The sequence below is a fragment of the Podarcis filfolensis genome (assembly GCF_964270895.1).
Source record: "Podarcis filfolensis genome assembly, chromosome: 9".
NCBI classification, from domain to species: Eukaryota; Metazoa; Chordata; class Lepidosauria; order Squamata; family Lacertidae; genus Podarcis; species Podarcis filfolensis.
In genome coordinates this window covers 59,516,055-59,531,036 of record NC_139610.1, presented here as the reverse complement: position 1 = coordinate 59,531,036, position 14,982 = coordinate 59,516,055, and the positions used below count along the sequence as shown (strand labels likewise).

General features: G+C 41.9%; 1 protein-coding gene across 3 annotated transcripts in view; it reads left to right on the top strand.

Moving 5' to 3' along the window:
* The window catches only part of PDLIM5 (PDZ and LIM domain 5), a 130,150-nt gene that overhangs the window by 339 nt on the left and 114,829 nt on the right, over nucleotides 1–14,982 (top strand). For 2 of the 3 annotated variants that reach the window (XM_083571148.1, XM_083571149.1), the window contains exon 2: nucleotides 5,378–5,513. In XM_083571148.1, coding sequence (XP_083427274.1) covers nucleotides 5,418–5,513 — 96 coding nt within the window. In that variant the 5' untranslated portion in view covers nucleotides 5,378–5,417. Of the gene's footprint in view, nucleotides 1–1,944; nucleotides 1,999–5,377; nucleotides 5,514–14,982 lie in introns of all 3 variants that reach the window. The other variant, XM_083571147.1, reaches the window with a different exon arrangement.

The following is a 14,982-nucleotide window of genomic DNA, read 5'->3' as shown; positions in this document are numbered from 1 at the left end:
TTTGCGCGGGAGGGAGTGGAAAAAACGGACTTTTGCCGGAGGGGCCACACCGCGCCGCGCGAGGTAAAGAGCGAGGAGGAGGAGGAGGAGGCGGCTCCCTTGCAAAAAGGCAAGGGGGGCGCGCGGGGAAGCCCTTCGCGTAGCCAAAGGAGGGCGGCGGCGGCGGCAGGGTCTGCGGAAGAGGAGAGCGACGCCTTTGCCCAGGGCGTGGGGCGAGGCAGGGGGCTGCTCCTCTTCCTCCCCGCGGCGCCGGCTCACTTGGAGCCGGGAGGGCGTGAGAGAAGCCCGCCGCGAAGGAGACCTGTGTCTGTAGCAAAGTGCGCGCAGAGGAAGGGAATAAAAGCAGGGAGGGAGAGTTCAGCGAACGAGGCTCGAGTACCGATAGGCACCCCTCAAAGTCCGGAATATAAGACATTCAGAGATTTCTTATTTCTCTTTCCAGTTCCACCCATCCAATACCCCGACTTTCTCTTTTCAGAGAGGCGCACTCCTGTCGGTGGCACTGGGGTGAAGTCTCAAGAGTGTCTGTCTGTCTGCCTCTCCTCCCTTTCAAAGACCTGTGATCGAGTAAACGGGAAGTGAGCAGCCAGCTATAATCTTGTTAAGTGCCTGCGCTGCCTCTCCTTGGGGTCCTTTCCCCAGCTTCACTTCCCCCTTGAAAAAGAAAATCACATTTCATCAGCAAGACTTTAGCTAGCCGTTCCTGCAGCCTGCTGACAAACCTGTAATCCGGACGTGGCAAAAGACAGCATGGAGGGGGAATGAGTCTTAGGGAACACATTCAGGGCAGGGCAGGTTGAAGGGTGTGGGATTGTTTGATGGCTCTGTTTTTCTGGCCGTTGTCAGGGCTTTGGTAACTAGGCTGCAGCCAGATAGAAAAAGTAGAAGTCCCCTGTGTGTGTGTGCACATACATGCACACCCACATGGTATATGGTTAGTGTGGCTTGACTTTTAAGGGTAGGGCTTTTTGTTTTGGTGCCCTGTAGCTGCCATATTTTGTGGTATCCTTAAAAATATAATGCAGTGTAGCAGCCTGTTCCTTGCTAATTTAACTATACAATCTTCATGGGAACAGATGCCCATCTGAGACATTAGGGGAGCAATGAGATGCAACTTAAACATTCCAAAAACGTTCAACATTAGCCAAGTGCGAGTCTTTAAATGTCAAAATGAGCATCTAAAGTCTCTTGAGGGGAAACAATTGCAGCTTCAATGAAACGCAGAGGTGAAACGGAGATAGCAGATGATGGCGCTAAGTGAGTCTTTAGTACGTGTGTTCTGCCTACATTAAACCAGATAACTACCACCATTAATGCATTAATTTCCAGAATATGACAGCCTCAAGTATAGACATGCTGTGTATTAATTGCAGAAAGGGGCAGTGAGCATGTTCTATGAGTGGTTGCTAGTGGAGGTTAAAGCACATTGTTAACCTCTGACATTCTGTGCTTTGAACTCCTGCCTGTAGCAGTGGGTCTCAGGTTTGGTTTTGGGGCTGGGAGAGAAAGAGAAGGCTTTTTCGCAGTAGTAAGGCTCTCTCTTGAAGGAGGTGAGATACCAGTAGCCTTTCAATTTGACAGCCTCTAGAAAGATGCTGGTTCAACTATGTGCTTGTGTATATGTATTTAGAATTTTGCCTTGGTACAGTGTGTCCCCCACCCCCGCCTTGGGGAGGCTTGTTGTGCAGTTTGAGAAACTTTAATATGAATTGTTATGGTATGCTAAACCATATTTGGGCAATGTTGTCAATGCAACAATAAAAAATGCTACTCATTTTGTAGTTTTGCCACCCCACCCCCCACTCCACAGCAGTAAATATTATTCAAGGAAATAAAAAGTATCCTTCATAACACTTCCCAAATCACTTGGGGTAAATGCAGTTCCACATAAATACTAAGTAACTTTAGTATCTTTCCATACCATGCTTTGGTTTCGTTTTACAGTCTGTGCAGCCTCTCAGCCTTTCCAAATCGATGGGAATGGATAACAGCTTCTACGTAAGGCTCAGTTACAATATTTTATCTCATGTGGTGCTGAAACACTTCGCTTGAACTTTGAACAGCAGCAACAAATCTACCATTTAAAAAAATGCCTTAGGCTTCATATGCAAATATTTCACTTGCAAAATGTTGGTTTGTGTTATGTAACTTCTGCTAGCTACTACTCTGTGTGCTTTAAGAGTTAGGTAGAAGATTTCAAGGGCTGTTTTTTTTTACTGCATTAACTTTAACACTTGCTGTAACTGTACAGTAGTGTTCATATGCACGTATTTCTAAATTCATAAAGTCTGAGAAACCCTTTTTAAAATGAAAAAATGATATAATTATTTGTTTTAAGAATGCATTGTTTTATTGATTCCTTTTATGCAGTTTTAAAAGGAAGTTGCTTTGACTATTGGTCTATAACTTTTTTGGTTGTTTAATAACAATAACAATAAATTCAGAGAGCTGCAGATATTTCACAGCAAGAAAGCCAGTGATTAAGCATTCATAATTATTTACTATCCTAACCTGATATGTGCTAAGGTACCTGCATATGTGTGCAGACCCCAATTCCACGTTTTGCAGTATCATTTTGCTATGAGCTTAGGGTAACGATTGAATAACCCTTGTGATTTGTAATTATTGTGTAACAATGCAATTCTTGTTGCATTGTATCATTTCGGCCTGAGCTTAGGGTAACAATTGAATAACCCTTGCTATTTGTAATTACTATGTAACAGTTAATGCAATTCTTTATTCTTTCATCTGTGCTCAGATGTTTCCTTTTGCTCACCTTAAGGCAGTGGAGATAGAACCCTTCCTTATCTTGGGGTGACACTAAACATTTAACTTAATCCTCCATGGTTTGACTGAAAACAAATAAGTGGCATTCAAGGCTTTGGAGAAGCTAGACAGCAGAGGTTCCATCTTGATGGCTTGAGGGCGGTTGCAGAGTAGGAGGAAATGGAACAGCCGCAATCTAGAATCCTTTATGTGCCATGTTTTCAGTTCCATTCTCTTGCGCCTGTGAAGCATTTTTCCTTCAGAAGAGAGAGACTGAGGCAACACCCAGGGCTGAGTTCTGAGGAGACTCGGCCATGGAATCTATTTTTGGAACTGGGCTGAGCAGGGTTCATGTATGGCATTTTTCAGTGTGTACACAAAGCATCTTGCATGTAAACCTAAACACCACATATGTAACATAGGAAGCTTGCTAGGGGTACATTTTGCTAGCAAATTTGGACTTCTTCGTGTGTGTGTGTGTGTGTGTGTGTGTGTGTAAAGGTAAAGGACCCCTGACAGTTAAGTCTAGTCATGAACGACTCTGAGGTTGTGGCACTCATCTCGCTTTACTGGCCGAGGGAGCTGACGTTTTTCCACAGTTTTTCCGGGTCATATGGCCAGCATGACTAAGCCGCTTCTGGCAAACCAGAGCAGCGCACGGAAACGCCGTTTGCCTTCCTGCCGGAGCGGTACCTATTTATCTACTTACACTTTGACGTGCTTTCGAACTGCTAGGTTGGCAGGAGCTGGGACTGAACAACGGGAGCTCACCCCGTCGCAGGGATTCGAATATTTATATGTATATGCAGTATCTAGTATCTAACCTTTAGCATTGGAGCTACATCTCTCCAGTCCCCACCCATGTTTAGAATGAAAGAGGAAGCTTTCTGAGCAAAGATGGCTCACTATTCTATCTGTAATTCTGTTGTTTCCCACCTTTCTATTGGTATTGGCAACACAGAATAAGAACATAGCAGTAGAAGTGGAAAAAAGCAGCTAGAAATAACACCTAGCACTTGTTTATTTTTATTTATTAAATTTGCATACTGCCCTTCATGGGTGGGTCTTGGGGCAGTTCACATCATAAAAATACAAAGTATAAACACAAAATATATAGTAAAAACAAGAAAAAAATGAAACAATAACTCTCCCCCCCCCCAAACACATTTAAAAGGATGTAGGCAGCGCATGAGCAAAATACTCAGGGGAGGGAAGCTCTCACTTTATGCTAGCCTTGAACACACACAAGAACATGATGCATCTCTATCTCCAGGTGTTGAGGGCTGTCTGTCGCCACCCAGAAGCTCAGCAGAGAGCGAGAGAAGGACAGCCCCCTTGAGATATTCTTTCTATTTGTGAATGTCTTACAAAGTAAGCTCCAATTCCCTCTCCACCCTGAATCCTTTGCATGTGCTGGAATATGGATGCGAGGGGTTTGTTCCTTTGGTCTGTGGCACATGGCAGGTTCAGGGAAGGGGAAGAGAAAGAGAGATCTCCTTCGTGTTCATCTGCAAATAAAATTGACAGGAAAACATTCCTTGTTTGCTAGTGGCTAGGCTACCTGGATAGGGATACTACATTTGTGTAACCCTGTGCGATACATGCCTTCCTGCAAAAGGATTTCAAAAGTGCAGCACCATTCCAGGGAAGTCCCTCTTTCTAGCCTGGTGTAATGTAGACTACAAACTTGTGGGTTCCCAGGGAAAGGTCTTTGAAGACCTTGGTGGGGAAGTGGTGTTCCATAAGATACTAGTCTTAGTGCAGGCTTCCTCAAACTTGGCCCTCCAGATGTTTTGAGACTACAATTCCCACCATCCCTGACCACTGGCCCTGCTAGCTAGGGATCATGGGAGTTGTAGGTCAAAAACATCTGGAGGGCTGAGTTTGCGGAAGCCTGTCTTAGGGATTTTAGAGAGAACTGGTCGCTACTGCAACTTTCCATGGTTCTCTGTGACTGAGCAACCATCAGTTACGTGGTAGTTGCCAAACAGTCTCTTAAGAGAAGTTGAGTTAGAATTCATTGTGGTAATCCAAGCAGGATTGCAAATTCCCTGTCATGCAGGAAGTGGTGCAGCTGGACAACCAGCCAAAGCTAGCAAAAAGCACTCCTGGCACAGATGCAACCAGCATATGAGGAACACGAGGTGTACTTCCAAGCTGCAAGGTCTATTTTTAGGCTGATATTTGCCCTGTCCAAAACTGGCAAGTACTCATCTCCTTATTTTACGAACGTCAGTGTTTCTCTTACAAAGGTTCTAGGTAATTGGTTAGTCAGCTTTTGCAGGGTGATTTGCATCAGAACGTTTTCTGAGGCCCTAGAGTATGGTCTATTTTAGCAGGCTTGTTTTGCTTGTATTTAGTAAACAAAGCTAAAAACTTTGAAACTTCCAAGCTCACCTAGTATTTGTTTGCAGTGTTGCATCCATTCATTGTTACTTTTGACCTTATGAAATAACCCCCCCCCCCTGAAAATTCACAGGCAGGGCTTTGGACGTTGGTGACTCTCCTCTTAGAGACTTCAAAATGTTAATATCTGAAGGCCGTATTGCAATTGTTCTTTGTATGTGAGTTTCTTCAACTTTCCAAATAATCTTTTAAAACTTCCTTACAGGCATTCATTCTCTGGAATTAGACCTTGACTTCCAGACGCCATGAACAACTACAGCGTTTCTTTGGTTGGTCCAGCCCCCTGGGGTTTCAGGCTTCAAGGTGGCAAAGACTTCAACATGCCTCTGACCATCTCTCGGGTGAGCCTATTTTGCCTTTTAAAAACCTTTTTGTGCCAAAAGCTGCAGCAACATGTGCGACTTGAAACTAGTGAAAAGGAATATTTGGTAACATTATGTGCCTGCTGAATGAAGAGGCATTCAATTCAGTTGGGTGCAATTTGGGCATTCATCTTGTTTTTAAGAGAAGTAGCAGTGTCCTGTCTTAGAAGTGGTGGTAATGGCCTTCAAAAGTTTATTATCTGACATAGTCACTAATTAAAAGAGTATTTCCTGTCCTTTTGTGTTTGTATCAAAATTAGTATTTTGCTCGTGTTCTTGCTTTTTATCAGTTGTGCATCTGAGTTACCACATGATAGGAGAATACACTTGAATGTATTAGTTGTGATAGACATTCAGGTTATAAAATGGCAAAAAGCAACAGCCAGAACCTGATTCCTGAGTGGTGCACTTTCCTTTCCTTTAGTGCAAGTGAGAGGTGGAGAGAGAGTTCTGTGGGAATGGGACTTAAATTAGGACTGGGGGTTTGTTAAAATGACCAGGTCTTCTCATACCCATTCTTTGGTAGGTAAAGGTAAAGGTAAAGGTAAAGGTAAAGGACCCCTGGATGGTTAAGTCCAGTCAAAGGTGACTATGGGGTTGCGGCACTCATCTCACTTCAGGCTCAGGGAGCCAGTGTTTGTCCACAGACATCTTTCCCGGTCATGTGGCCAGCATGACTAAACCGCTTCTGGTGCAACAGAACACTGTGACGGAAGTCAGAGCACACGGAAATGCCGTTTATCTTCCCGCAGCAGCGGTACCTATTTATCTTCTTGCACTGGTGTGCTTTCAAACTGTTAGGTTGGCAGAAGCTGGGAACAGAGCAAAGGGAGCTCACCCCATTGTGCAGACTTTCTGATTGGCAAGCCCAAGAGGCTCAGTGGTTTAGACCACAGCACCACCAGCGTCCTCCCATCCTTTGGTAAAAGTAGTCAACTGATTAGGAAAATGCTGTTGAATAATGTATATGTGCCCTGTGAAAGGGCAACCCTATGACTTCTTACCCAGAAAATAGTTTCCTGATAACTATTCCAGACTAGAATACTTACTACTTTCTTTTGCAAAGGTAGCTCAAATTATTTAATTTATTTAATTTAAAAATATTTAAAAAGGCCCTTGTGTGTGGTGATGATAGAAAGAAATGCTTCCTGACTTCATAAGATCAGAGAGAACAGGTGGATAGCATAGTCCAATAGTCTTCAATGTTTTTTAACCCTGGATCTTCCTATAACCCAAACATACATTTGGGAACCTATGATGGTAATGTTTGTGGTTAAGTCCTCATCCACCAGTTGAAGGCCAATGGCATAGACAACGGAAAAACAAAGGAAATGGGTAATATAGCAGAAAGAAAATTCAAAGCAAGCAGTTTAAGATAACACATTAGGGGAGTCAACACTTGGAAAAATGTGTTCTCCAAAGCTGATTATGTTGAGGAGTTCTGAGCTGTCATGGAGTCTCTAGGTTGGATCTATTTTGTAAGTTGTTCTTTTAAACTAGAAAAAATGTGTATTACCATGCAGGGGTCTTTAAAGTATCCTAGGGTAAATAAAGGGACTGTTTTCCCCCCATTGCATTTCTTTCCTCTGCTTCCTTAAAAGACCACATTTTTAAAATGGTCTGGCTAACACATTAATTCCCAATACATAACCCACTAGCATCTTGTAACAGCAGTGCTGCCTTGGGCTCCTTTGGGAGGAAGGGTGGGATATAAATTTAATAATGCAAGTCTCATGAAAGCAAATGCAATTTATGCATCATGTTTATGTGTATGTGACAGGTCCCCAGTGGATTGCATCCATATTAATAAGTATGAACTAGGACTACAAATACATTATACACATACACACACAGTCCAAATGTAGATTGGAGTTAATGTTCAGTGTGTGTTCCTTTGTACGGCATGTTGGAATTAACACACTTCATTCTGGTATGCTGATCAATTGCTCCTCTGATAGTATAATGGAACTGTGTTGTCTTATGGGTACATCAGAACAGGGTGTACAACACAACACTCTTCTCTTCCCAGTAAAGCCAGAAGTGCTAGCTAATTAAATGTTGATAAAGAAATGTGCGAACAAAGGAGCAGAGCTGTTTATGTGCCCTTTACCAAGGTCCTGCTGTCTTGTTGTGACCTTCTTGGGTTTGGGGGAAGTCATGCGTGCAATTCATTCTGTACTGCGAGAGCAAGTTATTTTTATGGCTTTGTATTGGGAGCTGGCATCCCCATACTGCTGCGTACAAAGGGAAGCTTAAAAATACTTTTCAACAGCACTTTTAAATGGTGACTAAATAGAAATTAGTTCCTAATGGATTTTATTATTAGCAAGAGCCATCCATAAAAGCAAAAGTCATATTCAGTAAAGCACCAAGAGTTTCCTTCATAAAAACCGCTGCACTCACAGCTTCAGTAGAATTGGTAGCTGCCTGTTTGAAATGGAAAAAATGATTTCAACTTTCAAATGCCGGGTGAAGTAAGCTCAAGCGAATGGAGAAGGCTTTGATCTGAGCTAATTGCAAGCTACAAAACTTTAAACAATTTGCCATTTTTACCTTCACGGTTGCCATAGCAAGCCTGCTATTTTCAACCCGGTTTATGGTTCTGGAAACTGTATTATAGGGAAGACCCATGGAATCAGATTTAATTTAGGGCAGCCTTTCCAAACCTGGTGCCCTCCAGATGTGACGGGCTGTAATGACCGTCATACCTGGCCATTGGTGTGCTGGCAGGGGCTGGTGGGAGATGCAGCCCCAAACATCTGGAGAGCATCATGTTGGGAAAAGCTCATTTAGTGACTAACTTCCTAGAATGGAAGCAGTAAAGTAAAGGTAGTCAGCAAGGAAGAGAGAGAGAATTGGAAAACATTTAATGGGAGTAAAAAGTGGAAGGGAACAAAATTGTGAACGGAATTAAAGGGTATTTCAGGAGTACCATTACATTAAATCAGCTTATGTATAATGTCTGTTTAGATTAGGCATTTATTTCTTTGGAGTATTTATGCCCACCTACTAAATTAAGTTATCTAGGTGAAATTCACGGCAAGTACTGCCTTGAAGGAAAACATTATGAAAATGATATACCGGTGGTACATGACCCCAGTCAAGTTAGCTAAGATACATCACCTGTCTGACAATAAATGTTGGAAGTGTAAGGAAGCAGAGGGGACTTTCTTTCACCTCTGGTGGACATGCCCAAAGGTTAAGGCTTTCTGGGAAATGATTTATAATGAGTTGAAAAAGGTATTTAGGTATACCTTTCCCAAGAAACCAGAGGCCTTCCTGTTGGGCATGGTGGACCAGAAAGTGTTAAAGAAGGACAGAGCTTTGTTTATGTATGCTAGTACAGCAGCAAGAATACTCATTGCAAAGAACTGGAAGACACAAGATTTACCCACGCTGGAGGAATGGCAGACGCAGTTGATGGACTATATGGAGATAGCTGAACTGACCGGCAGAATCCGAGATTTGGATGTAGAAACAATTGAGGCGGACTGGAAAAAGTTTAAAGACTACTTGCAAAAGTATTATAAACTGTATGAATCTTAAGATTGTGCATGATTTGGAAATGATACGCTTTAGCAATCATGATTAAGTAAATAGTAAATCAAGTGATAAAAGAGAAAAGGAGATAATATGAATTGAACATGTTACGTTTATTTTAAAGGTATAAAAATTGTGATATAATATATTGAATTTAGATACATAACATGCAAAAGTTACAATAAGGTAGGACATAAGGTAATAAATTGCTGACAAGGTTAATATAAAGAACGCAGAATCGGAAGGGGTGGGGAAGTCCAAGTTGGGATTATTTTTGTTTTGATTTTTATTGTTTTGTTATAAAAAAAAAAAAAAAAAAAAAAATGGTTTCTTGTAAACTCCTCATTTGCTTGCAATGTACAAAATTTGGAAAGAAACGCAATAAAAAATACTATTTTCAACCCGGTTTATGGTTCTGGAAACTGTATTATAGGGAAGACCCATGGAATCAGATTTAATTTAGGGCAGCCTTTCCAAACCTGGTGCCCTCCAGATGTGACGGGCTGTAATGACCGTCATACCTGGCCATTGGTGTGCTGGCAGGGGCTGGTGGGAGATGCAGCCCCAAACATCTGGAGAGCATCATGTTGGGAAAAGCTCATTTAGTGACTAACTTCCTAGAATGGAAGCAGTAAAGTAAAGGTAGTCAGCAAGGAAGAGAGAGAGAATTGGAAAACATTTAATGGGAGTAAAAAGTGGAAGGGAACAAAATTGTGAACGGAATTAAAGGGTATTTCAGGAGTACCATTACATTAAATCAGCTTATGTATAATGTCTGTTTAGATTAGGCATTTATTTCTTTGGAGTATTTATGCCCACCTACTAAATTAAGTTATCTAGGTGGCTTATGATATATAGCTTAAGATAAAGTAACATAAACAAGAATTACTAGAGAAGTAACAAAAAGTTGTCCGGCCCCCCACCCCAAGCCCTCAGTTATTCCAGTTGTCATTCTACCTCTGAATCTCTGGAGCAGGTCTTGGAGGAAATGATCCAGACTCGGAAATGACAGCTGAAGTAGCCAGATGCTGGTCCCCTGCAGAGCAACCTCCTCACATGCGCTGCTGCTGTTTTGCCTTGCAGTTCCTGGCTCTGTAGGCAGATGCAAAACAGGAAGCTGCTTTATACTGAGTTAGAACATCAGTCCATCTAGCTCAGCATTGCCTGTACAGTGGTACCTCGGGTTAAGAACTTAATTTGTTCCGGAGGTCCGTTCTTAACCTGAAACTGTTCTTAACCTGAAGCACCACTTTAGCTAATGGGGCCTCCTGCTGCTGCCATGCCACTACTGTGCGATTTCTGTTCTCATCCTGAAGCAAAGTTCTTAACCCGAGGTACTACCGTATTTTTTGTCCTATAGGACGCACCTCAGTTTTTTTGGAGGGGGGAATGAATAAAAAAAATTTATTACCCCCCAGCCGCGGCTGCCACCCCAAGCCTTGCGCACACCTGCCCGAAGCACGGGGCGCCCTCCGGAGGGCGCCCCATGCTTCGGGCTGCAGGCTGCTGCCCGCAAGCCTTGTGAGCCCGCGGGAACTCCCGCCGGGCTTGCAAGGCTTGCAGATAGCTTCCTGAAGCCTGGAGAGCGAGAGGGGTCGGTGCGCACCAATGCCTCTCGCTCTCCAGGCTTCAGTGAAAGCCTGCATTCGCCCCATAGGACGCACACACATTTCCCCTTCATTTTTGGAGGGGAAAAAGTGCGTCCTATGGGGCGAAAAATACGGTATTTCTGGGTTAGCAGAGTCTGTAACCTGAAGCGTCTGTAACCTGAAGTGTATGTAACCCGAAGTACCACTGTACTGACTGACAACAGCTCTCCAGGGCTTCAGGCAGGGGGCCTCTCCCAGTCCTCCCTGGCATTGCTAGGGGTTGAATATGGAGCATGGAAGCTCTACCACTGAGACAGAAACAGTACTAGCTTCTGATCCTGTTCCATCTGCCATTCTCAAGACTGTGAAGGAGGTACAAATGGGCACGAGGCAGTTTTGCTCCTAAGCTGAAAAGCAAGCACAAGAACCTTAGCCAGTAGATGTAGTTTAAAAAGACTATTGAGTACTTCCAGTATAGTATTGTGTTCATTGTTTCGCAGCACTTTTTGTTGAGTAACAGGATGAATTTTACGCTTGAGGAGTATGTATCAAATCTCCAAGGAGGCTTCTGAATCCCCCTTCTTTTGCTTGATTTTCAGGGGGCATTTGTGGGTATCCTCCCTATTCATTAGTTGAGCATTGTCTCCAAAGGGAGCTGGTTCTTCTGTGAGTCTAGTGAACATACGTTCATGCACCACAGTTGCTGGACGGGGATCGAATTATACCACTATAGGAAAAGCAAACATGTTTTCTTGCTCGGCTTCATTCTTAAGTAGGTTGCAAATCTGGACTGTTTAAAATAAGAAGCTTTCAGTTAAATGTCAAATGAAGGTAAGTCATATAGGTTTAAGATGCCTTTCATATCAACTGAAATGCTTGAAAGAAGCGTGACACAGATTCCTGGATCTGTCATGCACACCTCTCCCCTCACTCCAATAGACTTAAATACTTATGTCCCCTTATGAAATATGTGTAGCAGTAAACTTTGTAGAGTTTGTTTGCTAGGAGTGACTGCCTATAAGCACAACCTAGTGGACAGAAAGCTTAATTTCACACCTGTAACAAAACAAATTGGACAAACGAGTAGAAACTTGCAGATGCATATGTTTACATAATATATTTGTATGTTTTAACCCCACTTCTCTCTCTCTGTCCTCCACTCTTCACACACAAACATGGTAGGTTTAGCCACTCAGTAGTTGTATATGTGCTCTCCATAGTTCACTCATATCTGCTGAACGTTCCACTTATCCAGATATAGGAACACTCAACTGGATGATGCTGTTAACCATGTTAACCGGATGGAGAGGGGGAGAATAGTAGGTTGAGTAGCTTGTGGCTGCAGAGGAGATGGGAGGGAGGGAGGGAAAAGCTGCAGTGGGAGCTGGGAAAAGGCAGGGAAGCCTGATCACTTCTTAGATATTCATTTTTGCTGTTCTAAAAAGAAAATCCAAGCCAAGCAAGGCTTGAACATTTAGGTTGGTGGTGACTCCAAGCATGTGTTCTGCAAGTATTGGCTGTGCTACTGTGGGAAATCTGGAAATAGTGTACACTGAAGCTTGTTTGTATTGGGACCAGAGATAGGTTGGGCACATAGCAGCTCAAGAGATCATACTTCAGCTGAATAATGGGTGGCACTACTCATTTGTCTTTATATCAATAGAGGGTTCTCAATGGGAAAGCTTCTGAATGAACTTGCAGCCTAATTTGCCCTGTGCAACCAGTTCCACACTAGTTTCAGGGGAAAATAGGACCTTTCTGGGCCACAATGCTGGGGAACACATGAAATGGTGGTGAAACTTGGCATGCAGGGAAACAGGTGCCCAGTCTGTATTTTAAAGGGCAAATAAGCAGTTTTCATGTGCCCTTTCCTCTACATTATACTGCTTGTTACTAGTTATCTACAATGCAAAATGTAGCATGAGAAACCATCCTAACTAAATCTGTTTCTACCTTATATTCATTTCAAAGAAAGAGCATTAACTGACAGGCAATAACAAAGAAGCAGATGGCTAGTTGCAAAACATCCAAAATGAGCCTTTGGGCAAGTTCCACACAAGTACATTCTGTTTAATGTAAACAAGGAAGAATTAGACTTTGTTTTTCTTATTTCCATACTAAACTCAGAGAGCTGGCTACTCCAGTCAGTGTCCCCACCATTTTGAAGAGCTATTTTTAGTTGAAACTGCTTTCTCATTATTCATTTGTCGATGGTTATCTTTAAGGGCATTGTGAGAAGAGACAGGGAGTTGAAAGGTTTGTTTGTTTTTCTTGGTTGAGTGCCAGGAGATAATATGGGTTCCTAACTTTTTTGAAAGGAGGGGAGAAAGCCTTCCATCCTACTATCCATATAAGGAAATGCATGACAGAAGATTATCTTTTGTTTGCTTAAAATAGTGGGAAAATTGGTATTTCCTTGACCAAATAAAATGTTTTTCATAGTTGGCTTCTGAACTTTAGGAATGCAGCAAAACCCTGTCAGTTTACGCCTTAAATGGATGCATGCAGTAAGGTCTAAATTGTTTTGTCTTGTGTCTGAAGATATCTTTAATTTTAAAACTTGCTTAATTTAGTTTACTGAGAGTGTCTATTCTGAGCAACAACCTAATTTTTTACTGCATCATATGATTGATGTACGATACCAATGTGCTTGTCTGCTAGGCAGGAGTGAAACTTTCCCCATCAGAGAAAATCTATATTCATCTATATATCTCTTTTTTATTGATTGATATTTTGTACTTTATTTAAAAGCATCAAGAGCCTGGCATACTTCTTTTTTTACCTACTTATTTAAGCGTCCACTTCACAAAATTGGCTCAGACTCAAGACATGACAACTTTGTCTGCAATAAACTTGTTAATCCTACAGGAGCCACAAGCAAGTCTCTTTGTGCTTGCTGCAATGGACTAACACAACCTCTCTGGAATTAGACACTTGATCAGGAGCTCCAAAATTTCCCAGGTGCCTCGCTGCCAGAGCACTTGGTAGTATTGCCTTAGGAATATGTACCATTTTTTTTCAGCCTTTACTTGGCTGTTTTGTTGCTTTTCTTTGCATCCTTTAATGCTCTCAGAAAAACATGGTTGTGTCATACTTACCGGGTACTTTTATTCCTGTTTCCCTTGCACATTTGTTTTACTGTTGCATCATATTGGCTTGGTTCCCAAGTTAACTAAAGGAAATTAATTCATGGAAGGAAAGCTTCTCATCCCTTCCTTCCCCTTGCAATCACCTGCACCCTCTGCAAAGGTGTTCATATGAATAGTGGCCTGAATGATGTGGAATGGGACATGGTGGGTATTATGGGCGTGGAGAATTATCCAAAAATTGGGGAACTTTCCGATGTGGACTTACTGAGTTCTTTTTTTAAAAAAAATAATATTTATTAAGGGTTTAGAGATTACAGAAAAAAAGAAGAATGAAAAAATGAAAAATTAAATACATAAAAAAGAAAAAAAATGAAAAAAAATACAGTAAAACAGAAAAAAGAAAAACAAGCATTTAAAAACACACCCAATGTTTCCCTATCTTTATCTTTCATTTACTTGTTTCATCGACCTCCTCACACCTCCCTTTTTTTGTATTCTAGTTCAATTAGCTGTTCTTTAACTTCTATTGTACTGATGTTGTGAAGATAATCCACAGGGAGCCTGGAATTATTTTGTCATATGCATTCTCTCCCCACTACCAATCAGTCACGTTGTTACAATCACTTCTTCAGGATCTCTTTAGTGACTCACCTTTAGTGTTACAGCCTTAGCTACTTTACATAATTTTGTCATGTATGGATCTTGCACCCAGCCCAGCTTGGGATGTGCAATGAATATGAATTTAAGCTCGGAAAGAGCCCATGACTTTTATTACATAACACTCTGTGCATGTTATGCTTAAGTGCTAAAGCAAACACTCTTTACATGCAACCCAAAATATCTTTTAAACATATGGTCTCTTGGCTTATATAGCTTCTTTGTTCTATGTCAGTAATAGATGGGGGTTGAGGGAATTGGTCTTTCCCATTTTCTATCATGTGCTTGGCAGCACTTCTGCAATATACACAATTCATTTGTGGCTCATGGTAGGTAGAGAAAAGGGAGCACTATGCCTTTCAAAATTAGTAGAATGTATATGGGTTACTCAGATATGCAAGATTAGTCTTTTGGGAGCTGCTGCTCAAGGACGTGATGGTCAAATGGTATTTTTTAGGACAGTAAAATAGTGTTTTGTGTTTTTTCCCTACTTGCATTATAGTTAGCAAGCTGCAACACAGACATAACAAACTGCATAAGACAAGGAATTGATGTGAAATATTAAAGTTAACC